Below are 22118 nucleotides of genomic sequence, written 5' to 3' on the forward strand. Positions count from 1 at the left end.
TATTTACCATAAATCAAACTTGGCATCATAGCCACAAACAGCCACCTCCACACTTCAGTGATAACCATGGAAAGAATGCCCCATCTTCAGTCAGTCACAATCATGTCCTCGAATGACAACACCAACAATAACATCACTCTCTGTTACGAAGGACAAACTGTAATTACAGTTAACTACAGAGTTGATAATTTTTGATGAAATGTCAATGAGATACTACTTTCCAAATTGAGGTTGCAATGGAGAATTAAGTGTAAATACCCTTTCGTTATAATCGTTAACATTTATATACCTAAGCGCTTTCACTTTCATAATTTTGTTTTATCTTTACAATAACCTTATGTTAGGTTGAGAAAGTACGAATATTTTCTGTGTTTTACAGGTCAGAAAACTAAGGATCAGAGAAGTTTACTTATGCCACTGATAGATAAATGGCAGAGAAGAATCTTAAGCCTGCAACAAAATCTCATATACTTTTATTCTCTACTGAACTGTTTACCAGATGTTGAGATACTAAACCTTTCATTTTTCTTTCTTTTTTTTAATGGAGGTACTGGGGATGGAACCTGGGACCTCATGCATGCTAAGTGTGCACTCTACACTGAGCTATATCCTCCCCCCATCTTCCTTCCATTTGGGGTCCAACATACATTCTTCTAATTGTGCAAAAGAATCACCTGATGCCCTTGATTAGAATGCAGATTCCTAGGTCTCCACCTCATAGAAGTCTGGACTGTGGTGGTGTTTGTGGGGTGCTATATAACCAGCATCCTACATAATTCAATTGAAATGGTCTGACGTGAAATTAAAGCTACCCAAATGAGAACAAACAGATGATATTTATTCAGATCTTGCTACAGCAAGAGAGTGAGCCACTATCACTTGCCTTTGGCATAGACTCAAAGGCAGGTAGGGAAGTGGGAAAGCTTTATAAAAGTGGGAAAAGTGGGAAGGGGTTGTTGGCTTGGGAAAGCTGGAGTCCAGCTACTAGAATCAGGGGATGTTTTATGTGATTGCTTTGGGAAACATATTTGGCATTCTCTGATTGGTCCCAAGTTGGAAGCAGGGGTAAAAGTAAGGAAGTTGGCAGTCTCTGACTGTTCTGGTCCAATTGCTGCAGAAGTTGTGGTTTGGCTTTCTGGGCTTCTTGTGTGGTTCAGAGTTCTGTTGTTATATACAGTCTGGCTGTTGTCCGTTTGTATATTCTTGTCTCTTGGACCGTATGCTGACAAACACACTGGTCCTCTGGTGGTCCTTTCATCCTGGTGTGCTTCCTCCCTCAAGGAGGCTAGACTCTAAACTCCATGAGAGCTATGGACCATCTTTCACTACACTGTTACCAGTGCCTATTCCTAGCAGTCACTCAATAAAATCTTGCAGATGAATGAATGAATGATAAATGAAAATATTTGGTACTGGATTTTGTTGGGACAAGAAAATTGAACTTTCTGGTGTCTCACGCATATGGACGTCTTTATGTGACTGGACTGGCAGACTCCAGGAAGAAAGACTTAAGGCTGCTCCTTCCAGCTACTCTGTTCTAAATACTGTAACCTGAGTCCTTGGCCTTGGCTGCTCCCAGTTTTTCTCAAACCTCCAAGTTAACCCACAGTGTACAAATTAGCCCCAGGGGCTCCCTTCTGAGTGCCCTGTAGGGGACAAGGGATGGAGTTCGTGGGAAAGCGGCAGCTACTTCTGGCATTTTGAAAACAACCTCAACCTTAGACCTTTAGGTTTGCTGCATTCTCTACCCCACCCCCTCCCTCATTCCTCCTCACCATAAGGGCCTAGGCTGGGGAGAGCGATTCATGGAGGGGAAAAGGGCAACCCCCTCCCAGCCCCTATATAAGGTCTCAATTCAGGACTCAGTTTGTCTAGAGAGAAAATGGTCAGGTGTATGTGTGTGTAGGGTAGGGTCGGGGGGACAGGTCCAAGGAGCAGGGGGAAAGCTAGGCGCGGGCGGAACCCTTGGGGAAGTCGTCCCACCTGCTGCGGGAGGAACCGCCGGGGAGGGGCCGCAGCCGCGTGCCCGCCGCCCACCCCGCCCCTGTCCGCAGCGCGGCCCTGCCACCCCGGAGTTCCCGCGAGTGGCCCCGTGCCCCAGCCGCGCGGGGGGCTGTTCGGTTGGAGGCGGGGAGCAGCCGGGGCACCAAAATAGGAGCTGCTTGTGGGCTGGAGCTGCACTAGCAGGCAGCCTCCGCCGCGCCTCTTCCAAAGATGGTCAGAGGGTCGGGAGGCTCCCCCGCCCCCGCTCGCCGCTAGCCCGCGGGACCGCGCCGCGTCCCGGAGCTGCCGCCGGAGGTAGGTGCGGGGCGGGCCCGCCGCCCGAGGCTAGCTGGCGGGGAGCGAGCGGGGCCGGACTGGGGAGCACGAGGCCGCGCTGCCTCCCGAGCCCGCCCGCGGCAGAGGCTCGGAGACAATGGCCTCGCGGGCTGCGGGCCGGGCGGAGCGCGGGGCTGTCCGTGGCGCCCTCTCCACACCTGTGCGGCGTCCTGGGGCAGTGGGACGCGGGCACCCGGCCCGGCGGGCGGTGCGCGGCACCCTGGAGGCGAGTCCCCGCGCCAGGCCCCCAGGCGGGGCGGTCTCGGGGCGGGAACGCGGGCCCGGAGCCCGGGCTCCGGGCGCGCGGAAACCCCTGCAGCAGCGGGAGGAAGGGGCACGGGGATGGAGGGGCCAACGTCAGGCCGCTTTCCTTTCTGTCCTTCCTTAATAAGAAAGGCACAGGGTTTCCCTTTTACGAGATTTCTTCTGTTCTACTCTATTTCGATCATCCTTTTCCTGGCACCTCGATGCGACTTGGAAAGGAGACGGAGCTAGGGAAAAAAGTTCAATTAGGGCCGAGCCGAGACGGCCAAGGTCCTGCCTTGATTGAGATGACCCTTCGGACACTTGGTTTGCCAAGTGTGGGATCTCTCCAGGACCGCCAGCTCTGGGCGGATTGCGGAGATTGTGTGAATGGGGTAGCAAATCACTATTTCTTCTCGAAAGGAACCATATGGGGGCCTCATTTCAGTTTCTGAGCTACCCTGAATGTAAATTGACCATCATGTAAATCACGAAGTAGCCTATCCACATTTTGCATTTGTGGCTTAGTGTGCTGAACTTAGTCTAGTTTTGGAGTCCATTCGGTGCTAATCTGTTATTATGACAGGAGTATTTAGCATTGATTATCTGATGTAATATGCAAAATTGAAAATACGTTTGTTTCATGTTTATTGCAGCCATGGCTCTGAAAGGACAAGAAGATTATATTTACCTTTTCAAGGATTCAGCTCATCCAGTGGATTTTCTGGATGCATTCAGAACATTTTACTTGGATGGATTATTTACTGATATTACCCTTCAGTGTCCTTCAGGCATAATCTTCCATTGTCACCGAGTTGTTTTAGCTGCTTGCAGCAATTATTTTAAGGCAATGTTCACAGCTGACATGAAAGAAAAATTTAAAAATAAAATAAAAATCTCTGGCATCCACCATGATATTTTGGAAGGCCTTGTAAATTATGCATACACTTCCCAAATTGAAATAACTAAAAGAAATGTTCAAAGCCTGCTTGAAGCAGCAGATCTGCTACAGTTCCTTTCAGTAAAGAAAGCTTGTGAGCAGTTTTTGGTAAGGCACCTGGATATTGATAATTGTATTGGAATGCACTCTTTTGCAGAATTTCATGTGTGTCCAGAACTAGAGAAGGAATCTCGAAGAATTCTGTGCTCAAGGTTTAAGGAAGTGTGGCAACAAGAAGAATTTCTGGAAATCAGTCTTGAAAAATTTCTCTTTATCTTGTCCAGAAAGAATCTCAGTGTTTGGAAAGAGGAAGCTATTATAGAGCCAGTTATTAAGTGGACTGCTCACGATGTAGAAAATCGAATTGAATGCCTATATAATCTACTAAGCTATGTCAACATAGATATAGATCCAATGTATTTAAAAACAGCCTTAGGTCTTCAAAGAAGCTGCCTATTAACAGAAAATAAGATACGATCTCTAATATACAATGCTTTGAATCCCATGCATAAAGAGATTTCCCAGAGGTCCACAGCTACGATGTATATCATTGGAGGCTATTACTGGCATCCTTTATCAGAGGTTCACATATGGGATCCTTTGACAAATGTTTGGATCCAAGGAGCAGAAATACCGGATTATACTAGGGAGAGCTATGGTGTTACATGTTTGGGACCCAACATTTATGTAACTGGGGGTTACAGGACAGATAACATAGAGGCTCTTGACACAGTGTGGATATATAACAGTGAAAGTGATGAATGGACAGAAGGTTTGCCAATGCTCAATGCCAGGTACTACCACTGCGCAGTCACCTTGGGTGGCTGTGTCTATGCTTTAGGTGGTTACAGGAAAGGGGCTCCAGCAGAAGAGGCCGAGTTCTATGATCCATTAAAGGAGAAGTGGATTCCTATTGCAAATATGATTAAAGGTAAGTGCAGATTATGTCTATTCTATATTTTTCAGATGTTTGAGGTTAGGCCAAGGATCTCACTTCTCTTGCAAATAACTTTAAAAAAGGAATTATCACTTTGGAATGCTACCTAGGAACTACAGTGGACTACACAAATAATGTACAGAATGTTCTAAGTAAAAATACGGTATAGCAGTCTCCAACTTGATTGAGTTATGTGATTAGTGTAAGCTGCTCAGGCTAGCAGAGAAATATTATTGCTCTAAGAAAACAGTATAATTCATTCTACTTACTCTACAACCTGTTTTGAATCTACATCTTGCTTTGAGTCCTAAGAATTTATATTTAAATCAAAGGCTAAATGAAGAGAGAAAGCTGGGTAGCTTTATTCATGTAATTTTTCTTTTTTGGCTTACTCTTGAAATTGAACCTTTTTGATTCTGCTTTTATACATTCAGCTTTTTTATCCTCTCACCATCTGATCATCTCTTTTAAAAGGTCTTTCAGTAAAACCTTGAAAGGTTTGGTCTCTGTAGGGTGTAACAAATTACATTTTCTCAAAAACTAGAGATACACAGCCTCCGCTCTTTGTGATTCGAGTCTTGTCTCGGGTAAAGGAGAGGGGGAGAACCCCTCTCCCCATGTAGCCCACACAGGCACACACATGGTTGGATCTCAGTATCTATCTGATAAACACTATTTTCTGTGGGATTTGGTACCAGGTTAGCCTTGCTCTCCTTCCCTCCAACTGGAAAAAAAGTTAAACTGGAATCTCATTTATTTTACATTTATTCATTGGTGCTGGGGAGTTGCACACAAACAACTGGTAGGTTGTTACCAAATTTGTGTCATTTTATCCCAAATGTTTCTTCCCAGGCCTTTCTGTTTCTTTTTAAATGCTAGTGAGGGTGTGGGAATCTGACCTGGTCTGGGAATCTGACCCGGTGTGATCCTTGGAGGAGAACAGGAAGCCTGAGAGGCAGCATGGTCTTGTGATCAGGCACACTGCTGCTTCTGAAGCCAAACTTCTGGGTCCAAATCCCCATTCTCCACTTACTTGCTGGTGAGCTTAGGCATGTGGTTTGATCTTCCTGTGCCCTAGTTTTGCCGGCTGTGCAATGGGGATGACAATATTACATAGCTTAGAGTCCTGGGAGCAATATTAAATGAATTTATGCATGTGAAGCGCTTAGAACAGTGCCTGGCACAGAGTAAGCACTCAGTAAGTGTTAGGCATTATGGTCATGAACGTCCTTAAAGAAGAACATGTCAGCTTTGGTAGGGCACAAGTGTCTTTCATATTCTATTATGACCTCTCTCCTGCATGCCCGAAGCTTCAGCAGTAGTCGGTAGGGTGGGAGAAAGTGGCTTAGCGCCCGGTGCTATTTCTCCTGTGGTTTTTGACTCTCCCTTAGCTCAGTCCCCTACTAATTAATTCCCGGTCCCTTCCCCAGGGTGGCTCTGAATGTCCTGACTCCTTTCCTACAAAGGAAACAAGGAAAGTTCAAATATTTCAGTAGCTATTGTAAACCTGGATGTATTTCTGCCTCTGTTTCTTAATGATAAGATCACAGTTTCAGTGGTTTTATAGTTTAGAGTATGTTTCTTTGAGGACTGAAATCCACATGTGTTCTTGTCTTAGCCTTGAATGGAAGGGAAGGCCCTCGTTTGCTGAAGTCCTTCCCCATCTCCCAGCTGTGTCTGAAACTCCAGAGTTTTATTCTTTTAACTTGATGTTTTGATTCCTGATTGTATCTGATCATCCCAGGAAAGGGTAACACTTTTGTCAGTTGTGTGCATTTTGGGCTAGTGCTGGTTCTGATGGGTGGTCTCATGCTGAACTTTGTTTCCCATTTTTCTGTAGAAACAATAACACTGTGTTCTCCAATTTGTTTTATTTTGTAGTTATGAAGTGAACTAGCAACTTTCCCTGGTAATGAGCACCTAAATTGGGTAGAGTCAAACTTCAAATTCATTTCCTTTTTTAGTTTAGGGATGTACAGAGAAGAAATAAATACTTGGCTGGGAACTCCTAACTCCCCCTCCACCCATCATAACTGCCCTGCTAATGAGCCTACTTTTTGTTTTGGAGTAGAGATGCCCTGGGAAATTAAACTGCACCTGGCAGGTAATGGTGCTAAGTAAAAAGATAGTTGAAAGATTGAACTGGCATTTTCAACTAAAATAAGCCTCCTCATCTTTCTTCCTCGCTGCTTCTTTCCCTGCTAAACCCATTTCCTTCCTATTTTTCTATGGTATCAGTGTTTTACAGTTTTCCAAGCTCAGGACCCCAGAATAAGTCTTCTTTGTCTTTGATGCAGTCGGTCATCAAGGCCTGTTTCTCCTGTGTCTCTTGCCTCCGTGCCCCCCGTGCCCTTCCCTCTGGACCCGAGGGCCCTTGTAAATCAGGCCCTCGGTACTTCCACCTGGGACAGGACCTAGCTCTTTCCTACTCTTGGCCTTCTACTTCTGTAGTCCCTCCCTTCCTCTCACGAAAATCCTTAAACGTCCTGCTGAATTAAGTCCACATTTCTTAGTTGGGCATCAGGATCCTTTGCCACGTGGCTTCAATTTGCCACGTCAGCTTTCGTTCCCACACAACAGCCTCAGGTGTGCCACCTGCCCTGCCTGTGCACCGGCGTCAAACTGGGCTACTTGGCAGTGCCCAGTAAGCCTTAGTGCTTGCCTTTCCCTCTGCATAGGAGGCTCCCCTCTCCTCTACCTGCCAAAGGGCTGCCTTTGCCCAGGTCAAATTCTCCCACCTTCTGCCGTGATTCCCCTAGTCAAAGCAATGTCTCCTGGCTCTGTGTTCACAGGAGGTCTGTACCCTGTGTTCTCATTATTTGTGTAAATGTCTCACCCTCTTTTAAAAAAAGTGCAGGGAGCCTTTTTATTCTATTCTTCTATCCTTCATAGCACCTGGCACAATGCCTTGCAGCTGTTATCAATAATAACAGAAGCAATAATAAATTTAGCCCGATACTCATTACACAACAGAATGAAAGACCAATCTGAAGATGTGATTTTAATTAACACACAGGCGTGGGAAATGCTACTGCCTGTGTCTTACATGAAGTTATCTACGTCATTGGTGGCCACTGCGGATACAGAGGAAGCTGCACCTATGACAAGGTCCAGAGCTACAATTCAGATATCAACGAATGGAGCCTCATCACCTCCAGTCCACATCCAGGTAACAAGATACTGTCTCAAATAGTACATGTTGTGATGCGGCATATCTGCATAAGAGATGGCTAAAAATGGGCTGGAAGTAGAAAGTGCTCAATTTATAGTAGACTACACATGTAGGCTCAAAATATTAAAATGTCCACCTAACAGTAGTCACAATTAGCTTATTCCAATTAAGTAATGTCTACAGATGCTTTCCTTGATGTCTTTACGTGACACGTATTTTGAGCCTGTGTGGTTAAAAGTGTTAGTTTCTTCTTAAATCTTTTTTACTTAGATTCTTTTTGTGCGTGTTTCTTATTTCTTTGTTTTGTGCTTTCTTTCATTTACTACATGCATTATATAAAACAATTTTTATCAACAGTTAAAAAAACAGTCTATCAAATAGTTGGGAAGTATACATGTTGATTCAGTTCAGCAGGAGATGATTTCTTTCAGGAACATGTTCTTTCTGGGTTTCAATAACTATTAAGCACTTACTCCTGTGATGTGCAGGGCTGGATGTTGGCCTTAATTTCAGTCATCAAGGGATCATGTTGTCTGCCCACAAGGAATGACCTGCCTTCTGTGGTGTCCTTTGTTCTTTGACTTGTCTCTTTGTGGAGAGCTCAGGGGGAAGCATAAGTCTGTTACAGGTATGCCGTATGGTTAAGATTTGTTCATTAGGAAAGATCCAGGTCAGTGTATCGCCCGCCATACTACTTTGAATCATTTCCCATATAGCATCAGGCTTCTATGTGAGTTTCTGGAGAGCATAATTGAAATTCACAAGCTTGAACCATCTGAGAGTAATAGTAATAACTAACCTTCCTGAGCACTCTCCACGGGTCTGGAACTGATTAAGCACTTTGCATGTAATATTACCTTAAATCTAACTACAACCCTGCGCGTAAGTATCGTTTATCCGTGTTTTACATATTTGAAAATGGAGGCTTAGAAAGGGTAAGTAACTTTGCCAGAGTCTCACAGTTTGGGAGTGGTGGATCAGGATTCAAAGGTAGGCAGTTTGGTTGCGTTAACCTGTGCTATAACCAGTAAGCAGTTTGCCTCTCTTTAAGGGTGTAGGCTCTCCTACTTTTGACCAGTGCAGCTAGTTCCATCATGCATCATATATGTCATCTCACAGTTCAGGGGGAGCGCACCTGAACCTGGGGCTGTGTCTCCATATACCGTGGAATTTGCATAAGAAGAGACTTCAGCCACATGCTGTCCTGGCTCTGAAGGTATCAGGTAGCCTTCTGTCTCCTAGTAGTTTAGAGGTATTATCCCAGACTCCCCACAACTTTTTGTTATGACCAATTAAGTTACAATGGAAAATAATAGTAACAGTCACACCGAGTATAAGCATACCCCATTTTATTGTGCTTTGCAAATATTGCATCTTTTACAAATTAAAGGTTTGTGGCAACCCTGTGTTAAGTCTGTTGGTGCTATTTTTCCAACAGCATTTGCTCATTTTGTGTCTCTGTCATATTTTGGTAATTCTCGCAGTATTTCACATGTTTTCATCATTATTATATTTGTTATGGTGATCTATGATCAATGATCTTTGATATTCTATTATAATTGAATTGTTATTTTTTAGCAATAAAATATTTTTAAATTAAGGTAGGTACATTGGGTTTTTTAGACATAATGCTATTGCACACTTAATACAGTATAGTGTAAACATAAATTTTATATGCACTGGAAAACCGAGAAATTTGTGTGACACTTTATTGTGATATTTACTTTATTGTGGTGGTCTAGAACTGAATCCACAGGAATGCTTGTAGTAGCTAACATTTATTCAGTAAGTATGTGCCAGGCACTAACTATTCCGATACTTTCACATGTCTTAATCTATTTAAACCTCACAGCAATCCTATGAGCTAGGTACTACTACCATCTTATTTTATAGGTCACTGAGACACAGAGAGAGTAAGTCAGTTGCGCCAAGTCAGCAAGCCAGTGCTTGCTGTGAGGTTCAAATCCAGGCAGTCTGGCTGGGAGCCCATGCTCTTAACTCCTGCACTGTTACTTCATTTGATCCTCATGTTAACCTTGTGAGTTCTATACCACTCTGCCTTATCTTTACAAAGAAAAGCTAACATATGAAAAGTCAGATTAACAAATTAGAGGGCAATTATTTATATTACAGATTTAAACATATTTCATAAAGGGGTTCCTTTAAAAATAAATGTCTCATAGCATACCTAAATTTGATACAGCTTGTTAACTACTTGAAAGAGAGTTTAAAATGCAGTGCAACTTAAGCCAAAGTATGAAAAGCGATGGCAAATTGAAAAATCAATCAGAAATTACGTAATTACTAAATTACAATATAAATCATGGTAACATAGAATTCCATTTGTAGCATTTTGATTTACATTGGACATTTTCCTGACATAATGTGGGAAACAAAGGTATTAAATGAGCACCCTGCATGGTATCTTCTGTTTGGCTCTCATAGTGTTCAAAATATTTTTTAACTGGCTTGTCACCAATATTTAAAATTCAGGAGATTTCAAATAAAAAAATCATGATTTTTGGCCTTTAGAAAGATTGCAAGATCTGGCAACCATGGACCATCTTCCTTCTTGGAAGCAATCACTGGGGCCAAGTTGGGGCTGTTCCCTTTAGATGAGGCTTGTATGCTCCGTTTCACCAGTCTCTTTCATTCTCATCTCTCATCACATTACAGATTGAGGGGGGCTTGCTGTTGTTTTTCTTACCCCTAACCTGTTTCATTCAGATAGTCTGTTATCTCTTTGGTCCTTGAAGGCATTTGGATCTACATCCTCTGAATTATAGGCAGATATGCTTTGTAGGCATTTTAAGAGCACCTCCTGAGGAATGTAAAAACGTCAGGCTTGAGTCTGCCTTATAGATAAGTACCTTAGACCGCAAAGAAAGGATTACTATTATTTTTAAAAGGTAATATAAATGTTATTTTTTTCTTAATACTTTTAGGGGTGGTAGCTTTTTTTTTTTCAGTGGAGGTACTGGGGATGGTACCCAGGACCTCATGCATGCTAAGCACGTGCTCTACCCCTGAGCTACACCCTCCCTCCTGACCAGGGTAGCTTTGTATAGTTGAAAAGCAGGGGACTGTAATTCCACTAAATTCAAGATAACATTTCTTGAGACCTTACCTTGGGAAAGATACCATTCTAGTTATTATGTAAGACCCACTGATGATTAATTTTACTGCCACAGGGATTCAGAATTTAGTAGTAAATACACCTATATAACAGGAATACAAGACAATCTTACAAATAAGTGCTGTTGATATTGAGGGCAGAGAGAGCTTCAGCCTAATTAGAGAAATCTGGCAGTCTTAGAAGGCTTCCAGAAGTAGGTTGTTATAAGTTAGGCATTAAAGAATGGCTAGAATTAAGGAAGGGTGAGGAAGGGTGTTCTTGCAGAAAGCTAGCCAATGAAGGAAGGCAGAAGGGAGAATTCTAGGTTTATTCCAGTTCCTGGGAGTACAAATATGTAAATGAGATGTAAGAGGGTAGAATGAGAGACTGGATGGGAGAGTTCAGTTGAAAAGCATTTCATAACTTTGAATGGCAGTCTGGGGAATTTTAAAAATGAACTCCCAAAGTTTTCAGAGTAAGAGGATGATGTGTGATCAGTTCTAGTTTTAAGAAAAGAGCTCCCTTGAGAGAGCTGGGAGAAAGACAGACAGCAGGGAGGTCTGCTAAAACTGTTGTAATAAACCAGGTGAGAAATGCTGAAAGCCTGAAGTGGTAGGAATAGAAAATGGGCGGATGTGATGACTGTTTCAGGTTCAACATTGCTTGGATGGTAGTGATCACTCCCTTGTCTGATTGGACATAGGAGATGAGGGCGAGGACAGAGTTGACAGTCATTCCTGGGTCTCTGGCTGGTTGACTGGGAGCACTGAATAAGCAACCAATAAGAAAGGAGAAGATGAGATATGCTGAGCTCAGATTTGTAGTTAAGTGTGAAGGGCTAACTAGATAGCCCAGAAGCGCTGTCCAGCAAGCAAAGTGAAGTGTGCTTCTGCAGCTCAGGAGGAAGAATGTGGCTAAATATGGAGATCAGGGAGTTGTTTGCTTAGAGATGATGGCTGTGTGGGGGTTATATGAGATGCCTTGGGAGGGTGGGACCAACAGTACAGCTGTAGGCAGAATCTTGGAAAACAGCAGTAGTTAAAGGATGAGCTGAGGAAGAAGAGAGAGTGAAGAACTGGGAAGTAGTAAGTGAAAAAGGAGAAAAACCATGGAGAGCTGTGTCCCATGAGGAGAGCATTCTCTCCTGGTTCTGCCATTTATTTACTTACCTAATCTTGGGCTTAAGCTCTTGGGTCTTATTTTCCAGCGAAATAAGGAAGTTAGATTAGATAAGCTGTACAGGTCTTTTCAGTGAGAAAAAATCTTAGGTAAAAATCTCAAAGCACTTCAATGGATGTTGAATACCTGAAAATATCGTGGTTGTCTCTGAATCCCTCTGTGGTTTTGTTCCTGCCACTCATGTAACACTGAATAGAGGCTGCCATCTATTTATAGTGAATACTTGTGTGTAAACTTATTGAGCCAGGACAGATGGTGCCATTCTCATGCTTGGTTTGAAATTGTTCATTCATTCATTTGTCTAACAGATACTTGCCGAGTGCTTCTTACATGCTATTTGCAGTGCTAGGAGCTCAAGAAACAAGACACAGTCCCTTAGCCTCACTAGCTTCATAGGGTGACCAACAAGAAAAAAGGCAGTTACAGCTGAGGAAGTTTCCATCAGCTATACTGTGATGTGTTGTATTTGGATAACAAGGGGAAAACCAGGAATCACTTTATTTTTATACTTTTTAAAATTGAGATATAGTTAATGTACAATATTATATAGGCTATAGGTGTACAACATAGTGATTTACAATTTTTAGAGTTTACTCTCTTTATAGTTATTATAAAATACTGACTCTATTCCCTGTGTTGTACAGTATATCCTTGTAGCCTATTTATTTTATACATAATAGTTTGTACCTCTAAGTCCCCTAACCCTATTTGCCCCTTCCCTCTTCCCTCTCCCCACTGGTAACCACTAGTTTTTTCTCTAGATCTGTGAGTCTATTTCCTTTTTTGCTATATTCACTAGTTTATTTTTTAGATTCCACATATAAGTAACATCATACATTATTTGTCTTTCTCTGTCTGACTTACTTCAGTTACCGTACTACCCTCCATGTCCATCCATGTTGCTGCAGATGGCAAAATTTCATTCTTTTTTATGCCTGGGTAGCATTCCATTGTATATATATTACATCTTCTTTATCCATTCATCCGTTGATGGACATTTAGGTTTCTTCCATACCTTGGCAATTGTAAATAATGCTGCTATGAACATTGGCATGCATGTATCTTTTTGAATAGTGTTTTTGTTTGTTTGTTTGTTTTTGGATATATACCCAGGAGTGGAATTGCTGTGTCATATGGTAGTTCTATTTTTAGTTTTTTGAGAAACCACCATACTGTTTTCCACAGTGGCTGCACCAATTTATATTCCTACTAACATTGTATGAGGGTTCCCTTTTCCCCATATCCTCACCAACATTTGTTGTTTATGGTCTTTTTGATGATAGCCATTCTGACAGGTGTGAGGTGATAGTTCATTGCGGTTTTTTAATGTGCAGTTCTTTGATGATTAACCATGTTGAGCATCTTTTCATGTGCCTGTTGGCCATCTGTCCTCTTTGGGAAAATGTCTATTCAAGTCTTCTGCCCATTTTTAATCAGGTTGTTTATTTTTTTTTTTTGATACTGAGTTGTATGAGCTGTTTATATATTTTGGATATTAAGCCCTTATCGGTCATATTATTAATACATACTTTCTCCCACTCAGTAGGTTGTCTTTCTGTTTTGTTGATGGTTTCCTTTGCTGTGTAAAACCTTTTAAGTTTAATTAGGTCCCATTTATTTATTTTTGCTTTTATTTCCTTTGCTCTAGGAGGCAGATCCAAAAAATATTGCTACAATTTATGTCAAAGGGTATTCTGCCTGTTTTCTTCTAGGAGTTTTATGGTTTCTGATCTTACATTTAGGTTTTTAATCCATTTTCAGTTTATTTTTGTATATTATGTGAGAAAATGTTCTAATTTCATTCTTTTACGTGTAGCTGTCTGGTTTTCCAAGCACCACCTACTGAAGACACTGTCTTTTCTCCATTGTATATTCTTGCCTCCTTTGTCATAGACAAATTAACCATAAGGATACAACATTAATATACAGAAATCTGTTGCATTTCTATACACTAACCACAAAATATCAGAAAGAGAAATTAAGGAAACAGTTCCATTTACTGCTGCATCAAAAAGAGTAAAATACCCAGGAATAAACCTACCTAAGGAGGTAAAAGACCTGTACATGGAAAACTATAAGCCACTGATGAAAGAAATTGAAGATAACACCAACAGATGGAAAGATATACTGTGTTTATGGATTGGAAGAATTAATATTGTTAAAAAGACGAAGGCCATCTGCAGATTCAGTGGAATTCCTATCAAAATACCAAGGGCATTTTTCACAGAACTAGAACAAATAATTTAAACTTTTGTATGGAAACACAAAAGGCCCCCAAATAGCCAATACAATCTTGAGAAAGAACAGAGCTTGAGGAATCATGAACCCTGACTTTGGACTATACTACAAAGCTATAGTAATCAAAACAGCATGGTACTGGCACAAAAAAATAGACACATAGCTCAATGGAACCGAAGAGAGAGCCCAGGAATCACTTTATTTTAAACATTTTACTGCTATAGAAAGATTGAGATACCTCTTTTAATGTAAGAGTCACAAATTGAGGACTTTTGTAACCTTTCAGTTATTTAAGAAAAGCCTAATAAGTTCATTGTTGAATCACAAATACCAACTTATAAAATACTTGAATCATTAATTTTCATAACCATTTGATGGAATGATTCATATAATTTATATATATATATATGTATAAACAATGTATCATAGGTACTCAAAACAGCTAAATCCTATAAAAATTCTGCATGTATATAACTGGAAGTTTTTCAGAGGTAGGAGAATTCTTATTTTCTGGGATGTCAGAAACTTGAAAGTGACAGTATGTAGACTCAAAGCAGAAATACCCATCTTCTCAGACGTTTCCTTAGGCTTTGAAACCTAAATAGCAAGAACTTTGCTGATAAGAATTTGTCATACTTAAATAAAGGGGAAATCACATTTCTGATTGTACATTCTTTCATTCTAAAGGACTTAAAAACTTTTCTTCCACAAAGTAATAGGAGCGCATAATTGGGCACAGAGGGGACAAGGTACAGTTCACTCATTGATGCAGCAAGCATTTATTGAGTCCTTACAAGGTGCTAGATACTTGCCATCCTCCAGTGGGGACCCAATTCCTGCACTGTTAGAAGGGGTTAGAGAGACAGTAAACACAGAACACATCAGATTGCAAGAAGAGCTGTGGAGAGAATTAAAATAGGGTGATGTGGTAGAGATGCCTAGCCGGGTCCTTCAGGGTGGATGATCCGGAAAGGCCTGTCTGAGGAGGTGACAGTAAGATGAGACCTGAATAACAAGAAGGAGACAGCTGTGCCAAGACCTGGGAAAAGGAGAGACTTCCAGACAGAAGGAACAACTCAGCAATGGCAAGCTAAATCTTCATTTATTTACTGTAATATTGCGCCACGGACAAATCCTATTCTTTGTTCAGGTCTGTGGCTAGATGTATGAAATGTAATCTTACGGCTGATATTCCCAGAGAAGGAGCTCACAGGCTAGGAGTGAGTTAGAATGAGGGGCTAGGATGAGGCAAGTGAGACGCTTGAAGCACAAAGTTGGAGGAGTCACTCAGAAAGCAAGAGCCTCTTCGTGCCTCACCCTAGTCACAGCCCTAGGAGGAGGGAGAGGAAGTGAAGTTGCCAAAGATCCTGGTGCCTTGAAGAGCCAACAGGTTTGGATATGGAGGGGCAGATAAAATAGACAAAAATAAAACAGCCTGAAGGCTCACCCTCAAGGGGAGGACTCCAGCCCCAGAACGCAGACCTCACACGGCTGCCCTCTGCCTTTGGGCACCTGTCACAGCTTCTTAAGATCACAGACTACGGTTTCCCCACTAAACCGGTTTGTTTCTCTTACTTCTTGTGTCCTTAACTTGACCAGCAGTGTGAAAGAGGCAAGCAAGGTAATCTGCACAGCACCTGTGGCAGCAGATCCTGGTTACAGGGATAGCGGTTGAGACCCAAAGGAACCTACACCAGTTACTTAGGATGGCTTCATGTCGGAGGGACTCTGCTGCTCCCACCTGTTACACTTGGTGTAGAGTGAAGGGTGTCTGTGCTGGGAAATTCCCAGAAGGGTAGTGGTCTGAGTTCCTCTCTAGCATCCTGCAAAGGGTAACCTGAAAGACAGTGGCAGGAACAGGTAATCTGAATCTGGTGGGAGTGGATTCCAAGGTTCAGTGCTGCGGTAGTGTGTGCTGGAATCAAAATGTCACAACTACTCTATTTTTGTTTGCTAAATTGTAAAGCATTGTTACATCGTCACCTTAAGGTATCTCTTTTGTTTTTTATCCTAATAAAAATGTGCTTTTTTCTTTTTAATAGAATATGGATTGTGTTCAGTTCCATTTGAAAATAAGCTCTATCTAGTTGGTGGACAAACTACCATCACAGAATGCTATGACCCTGAACAAAACGAATGGAGAGAGATTGCTCCTATGATGGAGAGGAGGATGGAGTGTGGTGCCGTCATCATGAATGGATGTATTTATGTCACTGGGGGCTACTCCTACTCAAAGGGAACATATCTTCAGAGCATTGAGAAATATGATCCAGATCTTAACAAATGGGAAATAGTGGGTAATCTTCCAAGTGCCATGCGGTCCCACGGGTGCGTTTGTGTGTATAATGTCTGATTAAATCCACAGAAATGACCAAGTAATCACTGTTTCAGGGTGTAGTAAGCAAGAATGGAGTCCCTTGTTATGTGGACTGACACATAGTAGGTAAATTCTTATTCCTAACCCCAACTACACCCCTACCCAGTGATTAATGGTCAAGAAAAATCTTATGTATATTTAGAGTTGAATCAGTGGTGTTGACACATAATCACTCCTTATCAGTGGTGATTTGGTAAAAGGTGAAATGCCTTTGTAGTCAATTTTTTCTCCTGGTAGCATCAACACTGGGTATAGATCAGAATCATTCTGTGGAATGAAATGCCTCTTATGGCCCTATAGTGTAACAGACAGTGTACACTAAGGTTCTGTTTAGCAAGGAATTTGAAATATAAGGAGGGAATCTTCTCTACCTCTACAAAATCAACACCTAAATTTTTTTTCCACCTTTAGAATTATTTAGAATGTGGACTTAAGTCTAGTTTTTTTTCCTTTGTACTGTGTATAATTTATTGTTATTATTCTTTATTTACTGACTGCCAGAGATATACAAAATACTGTGCAAAAGATTATTACTATTCAGAGTTTACAAACTAAAAGAATGGCACATCTGAAGAATTGCAGAGAAAATTGTTGAACATTTGCTGTACCTAAGAGCTATTTTTAATTTTCAGCTTTGATGTAAATTGGTAGTTTAGATGTCTTTAGTTTAAGCATGTTAGAAAATCCTCTTTATTCATAAGTATAGATACATGTCTGCATATGAAATTGAATATTAGAGCCAGAAAGCATGTAGAACAGTTGTGATATAGTAGAAAATATGTTGATGAGAAGAAATTTGAATTCATTTCTCAGCTCTGCCACTAACTAGATTTTGTGACTTGGATTGAATCACTTAACCTCTCCTCAATTAGAGCTCCCCTACCCGTGCACACTGGCACTTTGGGTCAGAGATGTGTCTAGATAAGGACCCTGCAACCCTTGGGGTAGCCAGAGGTGGCCTGGGTAGCTGGAGATTCTGGGTCAGAAACATCTTTGTCCATTTTCTCCAGCGTGCCTGCCGTATCACTTTCCACGTGTGCCGTAACTTGAGAAAAGTTAGGAAGCATTGGTTAACTCATCTGAATTTTTAGTAATCTGTTAGATGCTCTACCCACACTCTTCATTTTTTAAAAGAGACAATAATTATCTTAACTTTAAATATTTTAAGTTTAAAACTTAACTAAAGCTTCTGTTTTTTTTTTTAATTTTATAAAGAACCTGTTTAATGCATTCATTTCAGAAGAGGTTTTTAAAAAATTGAACCCTTTGGGAATACAATATGGTACTGCATAGAAAAAGCCGTAAAAATGACCATATCTTTGCCCCATAAATTTTACTCCTCAATTTGTAACTTAAAGAATAATATAAAAACAAAACAAACAAAAGGTAAATGCATGAGGTTATGTCTGCATTATTTGTAATAGCAGAAAACTGGAAATAATGTACATGTCAAAGAAGAAAGTGGACTAATAAAAACAGTGAAGTATTATACTGCTGTTAAAATGATTATTTGGAGGACTGTGTAGAAACATGGACATGTCTGTGTTACGGTCAGTAAAACAAGCACAATTCAAAATGGTGTGCACACTATGATTGTGACTTTGTAAACTATGCATGTGGAAGGTACTATGCAGAACTGAAATTCATTGTGTTAGTATGGGGGGATGTGGAATGATTTTTAATTTATTTAAATGTTTTCCTTTAGTATTACTTTGTATTTTCAATAAAAATAATAAATCACTGCATATGTGGTAAAACTGCTGGAGTTTGGACCAATTGAGTTGAAGGACAATCTGCATTAGTGAAACAACTGAATTATAGACTATTTCCATTTATAATTGAATTATGGACTATTTTATTGCTCTCAAGAACACTTGCATTTAATGCTGAACCAATGATATGTTGTCCAGTAGTGCTTTAGAAATCTGTTTTACGACTAGATGAGAACAGTTGTGATCACCTTTCCCTCCTTTTGGCTTATCTAAGTCCTATAAAGTCCTGGCTCAAATCCAGCCTCTGGTATTTCTTTCCTGACAGTTTCAGCCACAGTAAAACTCCCATTGTCACATTTAAAGAATTTATCATTTATATAGACATAGTATGTCTCTTGGCTAATTTCGAGATCATGGATCACTTCTTGGTATTCTCAGGGTCTACCATGTCATTTTGTATATCCTGAGTCCTTTTTTTTGACGGACGGTATCAATTATTTTGATAGAAAATCATTCCAAGGATGCTTGAAGGATCCTAAAAACAGTTTGTGATCTGAGACATTTAATTTTCAGCTCCTATTTTCCGTAAAATTCTTTTTTTGCTATTAGTGTACACATGCAAGAAAGGATTAAGGAAGGTAAACATTTCTGTCAGAATTATCCCAAGTTCCACTGTTCTATGAAAGAAAAATATTTTGCTATAATTAAATGCAAGGCATTGTTTTGAGAGGGCAAACACTGTTTTACAAAATAATTAAAATTATGCAGATGATTTTGAGTATGACTTAATTAAGGGGACTTTTAACTATCCAAATGTTAAAAGTTGCTGTTTCTCACAAGTCTTGTTTTTAGTTTTTAGCTGCAACTGAAATAGGACCAACATCCAGGGTACTTGCTTAAAGGCACATTAGCATTTATCTTTACCTTCACGGAAAATTTTTTCGGTTTCTTAATCTGTAAATTCCCCATCCATCTCTTCATTTTTTAACCCCTTGCAGTTTATTTGTGAAGAAGCTAGATCATTTATCCTGTTTTCCCAAAGGCGAGATTATACTGATTATGTTCCTATGGTGTAGTTAAGCATATGAATATCTCTGTCCTCTGTGTTTCCTATAAGCTGGTAGTTAGATCCAGAAGCTTAATCAGATCGGGTTGGTTTTTGGGGGGTTTTTTTGGTCACAATTCACAGGTGGTACTGTGTTCGTTTGTCAAAAGACACATAATTGTCTCTTTCTGATGTTAGCAGCCATAAATGCTCAATATTCAGATCCTGAATTCATTAGGGATTGCAAAATGGAGATTTCCCAAGCTGTATATTCTTGGTGTATTTGTTGAAATGCTTCTATAAGGAGAAATCTACTTTCACTTACTAGTTGTCCACCCAGAGGTGTAGTTTGTATAGGAAAGGCAGAGGAGATGCTCGATTCCCAACTTTGTGTCCCAGTTTGCCAAACAGTTGTTAGTATCCTTCAAACATGATTTATTGTTTTTTTTTAAGTCATTATGAACTCATGGATTTAAATGTACTTAGTGTCTTTCAGTCCATTGCAGTTACTCTTCTTGATGCTCAGTTTATTCCATCTTGAGCCAGTGGAAGGCTCTGCAGACTGTTTCCCAGTTCCTTTTGGCACAGCCCCAGTGGGTTTGATAGCTTCTTTGCTCTCTGGTCTGACTAGATACTCCTGGCTCATCTTGTGCATTTCCTGCTTCAGACCTGGAATCAGCCATTGCTCCAGGCAGCCCTGGTTCCTTTTAGTGAAAAATGGCATTTCAAGACTGTAATGTGGGCACTAGGGATGCTTCTTGCTACTAGACTTTCATTGTTTTTAGCCTAAAATTCAAATACATAGTAATAAAAATACAAAAGGCAGGAGAGGGACCATTAGACTTAAATTTTCCTAAGATCCTCTCATTGTCAGGAAGCCGTTAAAAAAAAAAAAAAAACCACCTAACTTCTTCTATCCCAATATCTGTAGCCCCCCCCTTTTCCCACAGAAAATATTCTGGTTCTCAAAGTCACCTGGGATAATAGAATCAGAGAATCACATTACAGCTCATTTGCTTTATTCCACCTCTCTCCCTTCTTCTCTCTCTCTCTCTCTCTCTCTCTCTCTCTCTCATGCGCGCGCGCGCACACATACACACACGTCACTCAGAATAACAATACCAACAAGCAATTTAGGCATGAATTTTCAATAAGTTTGGACTGCTACAAAATTTCAAACAGAAAGCAGATGAGAAGGTGAGATTGAAACTCACCTGAGGCTAACTACCACCTGAGACTTGGGGTTTTAGTCAGAATGGTAAGGAATCTTGGGCAGGAACTCTAAACATACATAAAAAGTAGGAAGGTTTTAGAATGTTTTGTTCATAATTTTTGAAAGTCGTTGAAACATAATCTTGGTTAGAGCTTCCTTCTGCTCTTCCATCCTCCAATTCCTAGCACAAGACATTTATTCTTGGAGGCTCAGCCAAGAGCTTATAGGAGGACCCTTCCAGATAACATTTTCCCCCTGTTGACGTGTTAGGAGATCCAGTGAACACAAAAGAAACATAAAATTATTTTCCAGTGTTGTTAAGTAGATATTGGTTTAACAATGCTTCTATTCTCTTTTTTACCTCTGCTTTTAAAAGAAGTTAGGAAGGCAAGGTGATGGAGTCCATAACTGTCTCTTGAACAAGAAGAAACTTCTTAAGAAGGGGTTTGTGACAGTAATTGTACATGGGGGTTCAGAAGTCCCATGCGTCCAAGCATTTCCTCAGCCTCACCAAAATCACAGCACATTCCTGGTTTAGGAAATTGTTATAAAGTTTAAACCAAAATTGTGCCCAGTATAAATTATCATTATTTCCTTGGCTGGGCACAACTTCAGTTTTCCAGTGCATTTGTGTTCCCTATTTGAGTTTTTCATCTGCATACCTATAATATTTTGAAAAGTAGTTCTAACTGGGCATCTTTCCATAGTGACTTCCACCTTCTGTGAACCTGTGTTTTTATTCCATAAGTTATAAATAAAGATGTTCTTGGCCATTGCAGTGGATGAGCTGAAGCTTTGAAATCTTTTTTCAATGAGGAAACTCAAAGTTTTATGAGAAAACACCTGCAAAAAGTTAACAAAACTTCTGTGGGAGTAGCACAGCATCCTGTCTCATAAATCTAGGATCAGAAACATTCTCATCAGGCTCCTTCCCTTTTCTTTCCGCTTCCCTGTCTGCAAAAACCAAACATTTAGAAGAATTTAAGGTGGGGGAAAAGAAAGTCACCCACCCAGTTTTCCATAGTCCTAGTCTCCTCACCTCGTTAGAGCAACTTTTGTTCTGGTCTTGGAGAAGAGTTTGCACTCAGTTCTATTTGAAAAATGCCTTACCTTGTACTTACCAGATTTTGCTGATGAGCAGATAAATCCCTGCTGACAACAGCAACAATTTAGTCTACAAGACACTGATCATGTCACTCCTCTGTTCAGATCCCTGTGATGACTCGCCAATTTATTTAGAGATAAAACCAAAGACCTTCCTGTAGTATACGTGCATGCCTTCATAGACGGACACAAAGATGGATAGCCACATGCTCATGTGAAAGCTCAGAGTCTTGTTACAAATAGGAAGTTGGTGTTAATGTATACTGGGACCAGTAACAGTCTGCCAGATATTAAAATGCTATAAAGCTACTATAATTAAAATTCTGGTGTGTTGCATTTCAAAATAAAGAAGGTTAAGAAATAGACTCACAGACATAGAAAAACTATGGTTACCAAAGGGGAAAGGGTAGGGGAGTGATAAATTAAGAGTTTGGGATTAACAGATACACACTACTATATATAAATTAGATAAACAACAGGGTCCTATTCATTATCTTGTAATAACCTATGATGGAAAAGAATAT

At 40.5% G+C, this 22118-nt stretch overlaps 1 protein-coding gene across 3 annotated transcripts in view; it reads left to right on the forward strand.

Annotated features, from left to right (window-relative positions):
• The window catches only part of KLHL23 (kelch like family member 23), a 32541-nt gene extending 14264 nt beyond the window's left edge, over positions 1-18277 (forward strand). Inside the window, exons 1-4 of one of the 3 annotated variants that reach the window (XM_074363841.1) lie at positions 1977-2298; positions 3219-4433; positions 7456-7608; positions 16186-18277. In XM_074363841.1, coding sequence (XP_074219942.1) covers positions 3221-4433; positions 7456-7608; positions 16186-16496 — 1677 coding nt within the window. In that variant the 5' untranslated portion in view covers positions 1977-2298; positions 3219-3220 and the 3' untranslated portion in view covers positions 16497-18277. The other 2 variants (XM_074363842.1, XM_074363843.1) reach the window with 2 other exon arrangements.
• Positions 18278-22118: the final 3841 nt, after the last annotated feature.

Source organism: Camelus bactrianus, chromosome 5 (assembly GCF_048773025.1).
Source record: "Camelus bactrianus isolate YW-2024 breed Bactrian camel chromosome 5, ASM4877302v1, whole genome shotgun sequence".
NCBI lineage: Eukaryota > Metazoa > Chordata > Mammalia > Artiodactyla > Camelidae > Camelus > Camelus bactrianus.